This window comes from Penaeus vannamei, chromosome 23, assembly GCF_042767895.1.
Source record: "Penaeus vannamei isolate JL-2024 chromosome 23, ASM4276789v1, whole genome shotgun sequence".
Classification (NCBI taxonomy): domain Eukaryota; kingdom Metazoa; phylum Arthropoda; class Malacostraca; order Decapoda; family Penaeidae; genus Penaeus; species Penaeus vannamei.
Window position 1 is genome coordinate 23,990,611 of NC_091571.1, and position 5,000 is coordinate 23,995,610.

A 5,000-nucleotide genomic window follows, 5' to 3' on the forward strand; every position below is an offset into this window, starting at 1 on the left:
AATTATCCGAAAAGCATTAGTGAGTGTAATTACGGCTGGTGAGACAAAGGGTGCAAATATAATTAGCATTTGTAGATACAAGTTTCGGTAACGAATCCCTAAGAGTGCAACTAAGAGTGCAAGACGAAAAGCAATTAAGGATGCAGTGGCATGCAATTAATAGTGAAAAGTGTCGTGCAACTAAGAGTGCAAAGTGACAAGCAATTAAGAGTAAAAGTGCAAAAAAGCAAGGAAAGAAGGTCCTTGGAATGCCATCTGTTGCACATCCTATCAGCGCACAAGAACACGAAGCAGACGTGACTGAACATCTAAACACACGTGGGTCGAAGCCTGGTGAAAATGTGGATGGGTGTTACGACTGGCAGACTTCCAAAGATGTCACCTTATGTACGTGATATAATGTGTATAACTGAAATATCCCCTTGCCTTATTTTCTCTTTTACATTACATTCTATTGTCATTAATAATACAGATAGTGGAACATGGAGATACCTTATACTAATTTGGCAACACATTCAGGACCGTCATAATACTGGACTGTCTATAAGATGCTTGTGTGTGTGTGTGTGTGTGTGTGTGTGTGTGTGTGTGTGTGTGTGTGTGTGTGTGTGTGTGTGTGTGTGTGTGTGTGTGTGTGTGTGTGTGTGTGTGTTTCTTTCTTAGTATTACACTACAATTATTGGAATGTTCATTTTTCTTATTAAGCTATTTACACCTACATTTTGTTACATATATATATATAGATTTATACTAAGAATTAGAGGAAGCATTAAATTCTGTTTATAATAAGTTTTGCTCTATATGTAACAGCCAAATCTGCAAATTAGTTGCATCATCAATAGACATATATACACATCATATATCTGACTGTAATATATAATGCAAAGATAAAATAATTTCCATCATAAAGTACCTAAAGATACACTTAAAAATATCTTCTTTAGAGCCCTGTTGCAGTTTTCATATAAAAAATAAAGGAAGGTTGCATTTTTTCCAAACAGTCACTGCCTCTTCTGGCCTCTACTTAGACTATGGTTACCCGGGATAAAAGGACTGTGTTAGTGGCAGAACTCCTCACGCCCTCAGCATTCACGAGAGAAAACCCGTGCACAGTGCTACCTTATCGTGTACCCATCTGTGGGAAGCATTAACTCTAATCTAGCGAGCTCTCTTAATGTCGCAGGCTCATTGAACAAAGGGTTCTTGTTTTTAAAGTTTGCAGTCTTGAACCTTCTATATTATTATAATCTTGTTTCTCGACACTATGCCAGCAGTATACAAATCGATGTTTACTCTCAAATGAATAATTCTCTTCTTCTCTCCTTTGTTGTTGCACTGTACACATGTAATTGCATATCCCACAAGTTATTAAAATGTTTATGTAAAGGTGTGAGCCCTTGAGGAGAAAAGTTCTGTTCAGGTGCCAGCTTTGACCTTTTTTTACTTCTGTAAAAAGCTTGAACTCCATTACTATTAAGTCTTTTACTTTGTCATTAACACAGTCCTTCAAAATCATAGCTAATTCTATCCATACGTCATAATCAGCTGCTTTCCACGGACACTTCCCTTCTTTAAATGGACTATTTAAATGCTGATATTCTTCTAACAGACAACAAACTGTGTTATTATCCTTCCATCTGACACACTTAACCTCCTCTGGCAGTGCAATTAATCCTATCTTTACTGAACCAACCAAAAATCTTCGAACAATATATTAAAATGTACCCTTACTATTATCGCTCAGTTAATACTAACACACACAGGACTAACTTATTTATATATAATAAGGGAATGCACATTCTTTGACCAGTTTCTACAAAATAAAAATTAAAGCACAAATATCTTTGTGTTTAGTCCAATAGGGAACAAATGCTGTCATAAAGACTTTCTAGAGGTACATCCTTATACCCAAACCTTAGACACTTAATAGACACTAGAGACTTGGCCATGGAAAACATCATGGATATTCATGAATGAGTCATACACATCTGTGTGCCATATGCATTTTCTCATATAAAAGTTCATGTTGCCGAGCAAGTGAGAAAATACAATGTTTCTCAGGAGTAAATTCTGATATCAAACCCAGCTGATTACACCTTCCTCTAGAATTTAAGTCGAGTCTGATCCAGAGGAAGTAAATTCATGCAGAACCTGAATATGCATGACTTGGCAGCGAAACACGCACTGCCACCTTCATTCTTTTTGCGCTTTAAGACAAGACACTATGTGCTCAGCGGTCATCATCACTAGCTGGTCTGTCAAGCCAAGTTCCCTAGACCTTCATTTAGCAAACATATAATCAGGTACAAGAAACAAACCTATTACACAGAAATTAAACTCACACAAACATTAGAACCACCACGATATTGCAAAAGTAATGATGTAAAAATACAAGATTAGTTTTACTGTATTTATATAGCTACAAGAATACACCAAAAGGACAGTTTACACAGGGATCTCATCTCCCCTGCTACGTGAGGACACACATGCTTCATCATATATGTGAAAGTGAACAGCTAAGGACACAAGAGCCTCCACTCTTCCACAAAAGAATTTGTACATTTCCTCTTCGCATCTAGGAACCAGCTACCATCCAAGAGCCTGCCTGTCTCCCCCTCTCGTGTTTCCGGATCGGGAAGGAGCTTCTTCAGTTGCAATAGTGCTCCTCGCGTCTCACTCGGCATCTCTCGCACTCCACCTTGCAGCACCAGATGAACCGGCAGTTGCATTTCTCCTCGACGTCCTTCACCATGGTCTGGTATCCTCGGCCGCAGCACAGGATCTTGCAGCCGTCCATGCCCCAGCTGGTCTTGTTGCACAGCCGCCCCACCGTGCCCAGTACACCGAGCCTGTGTGAGATAAATTTGGGTTAAGACTGTTTCTTTCCCCATTTCTTTAGATAATGTACATCCCTTCTTCCCCAAGACATGAACAGGCAAATACTAGAATGTGACAAGTACGTTGCATCATAAACGTATAGATAAAAATACTGAAATAGGGATCAACATTACTTAGCATCAGGGAGACCAACTTTGCAGTGCGTTATGCAAACATACTCCAGAGTATACTACGTAACTTACGTTTGGTTTCGGTTGCAGTAGTCTGGCGACTCTTCTAGGTAGACGAGGTCACGGCGGCTCGGCTTCTTGAAACCGCGTCTCTTTGGCCGGAGTTTCTTCCTCTTCTTTCGATTGACGTATCTGGAAGGGCAGGACGAGTCAGCGGGCGGGCAGCTAAATGGGCGAGACCATGACTGGCAATGGAAAGCAGTTCGGCCAGCTCTAACCGCTCCAAAATATTTAGATTTTATCTAGATGCAGGAAGCGGCACATCACAGAGACTCCTGGCACTGTTTAGTCATAATTACAGACACGTAAACTCATTACCTTTTGTTTTTTTATTTTCGAATGATTGACCATTTATTGCCAATACGCCTTCTTGCATGGAAAAAGGAAACATAAGCCACAGTGGTCAAACAAAAAATAAGGCACTAAAATACCCTAAAGCAAACCGTATGAAAAAGGGGAGCGTCTTATTATACACTCAACAATTTTTCAAAGAAAAAATCAAGCAAAGTGAAGGTTGGGGTAACATAACATAAATATCAAATTACACTTTCTCTTCACCTGACGATGACAGCGCCCTCAAAGCGGTGCAGGAGAGAGTCCCCAATGCTCCTGAAGGCCCTCATGCGCCGCCAGCACACGCGCATGCTGCAGGAACCCGAGACGCCGTGGCACTTGCACAGGATCTCCATCTCTGATCTAATGGCCTGGAGGGAGAAGCTCATCGTTTATGCGCTGCTGTTCACAAAAGATTTGTATTCCATGATACCTAATATTTTCTTTCCCTGTTTGTGTTTTTGCTTTGTGTTCTTTAGCTGTGCTTGGAAATCCGTAAAGTGTATTAGTCAGTGATTTAATCTTCACCTTGTTTAATTTGTGTTCAAACATGTTTTCGCTGAAAATCGAATGCTTCTTGCGAGAGGGATCATCTGTAAGTTTCTTATTTCCATTATTAAAGACCAGAGGCACGGTAAGTCTTTATTTGGAGTGCATGAAAATACAAAAGCGTAAAGGATTACAGTTAACGCTAATAGAGAAAATGCAATATCTTACTCAGTTGAAACAGTTATATCCATCTTGTTTAAATGCTGTTGCTATGAACCGGGATTTCTCCTTTTAGTCCACGCCACTATCAGTCACTTTATAAAGTGGCGTTGACGTCTGAGACCACACAACTTATCTCATTAATCCAAAGAGCTATTTTTCATACATTCCCAAATTTGACAGTTAGTGGCCTTCCTATCATATGACATGCTATTTTATTTTTCCTATGGCTTCTGTTAATTTACTACCCATATGACATCACTCTATTCCCCTTCGATGTTATTCCTCCTATGGCATCACTACTACACTCCTCATATGACATACTGATTTACTCTGCGCATTCCATTCAATCCTCCGGTCCCCAAACGACCTCCACTCACCCTCCTTCCAGCCTCATTGTTGTGGAGGTTCATGAGGCCCTCGGCGGTGTTCCTGGACTCCCTCGCGTCCACGAACTCCTTGCTGAAGTTCTCCCCGAAGGTCAGATCCTCCGAGCACCCTCCCCACTCCCACCTGAGGAAAAGATAAGTTTAGTGTCTTGTATTTATATTATCCAGACATAGAAGGCATTTCTGCATGTGGTTGCTCTTTGCAAAGCAGATCAGGTATATAATTGGCAATTGTTTGGTGTACTGTGTATTATCTTTTTTATGATAAGGTAAAGCATCAAAAGAAGCGCGGGTTACTGAGGGTTTTTGAATTTATGTTTCAACACATGGCACCAAAAGGAAGTGACAATGCCGCTTGCACTCACCTGCCGCGGTTCGGGCGCTGTCGAATGCGCTCGTCGCAGCCGCACTCGGTGAGTTCCCCGCGGCTGCAGGCTCGAGTCACCGCGTACGCCACACCTGCTGCTGAGATGCCGTACACGTAGGCCTTCTCGCGGCTCTC

General features: G+C 41.2%; 1 protein-coding gene across 1 annotated transcript in view; it reads right to left on the bottom strand.

The window, feature by feature from the left end:
- LOC113818171 (protein Wnt-5b) overlaps positions 1-5,000 on the bottom strand; it is a 27,609-nt gene that overhangs the window by 1,349 nt on the left and 21,260 nt on the right. The window contains exons 8-12 of the mRNA XM_070137465.1: positions 4,864-4,999; positions 4,490-4,622; positions 3,627-3,772; positions 3,081-3,200; positions 1-2,849 (exon numbers count right to left, since the gene is read on the bottom strand). The exon at positions 1-2,849 is cut by the window's left edge and continues 1,349 nt beyond it. Of these exons, the coding sequence (XP_069993566.1) occupies positions 2,648-2,849; positions 3,081-3,200; positions 3,627-3,772; positions 4,490-4,622; positions 4,864-4,999 (737 nt within the window). The 3' untranslated portion in view covers positions 1-2,647. The remainder of the gene's footprint in view (positions 2,850-3,080; positions 3,201-3,626; positions 3,773-4,489; positions 4,623-4,863; position 5,000) is intronic.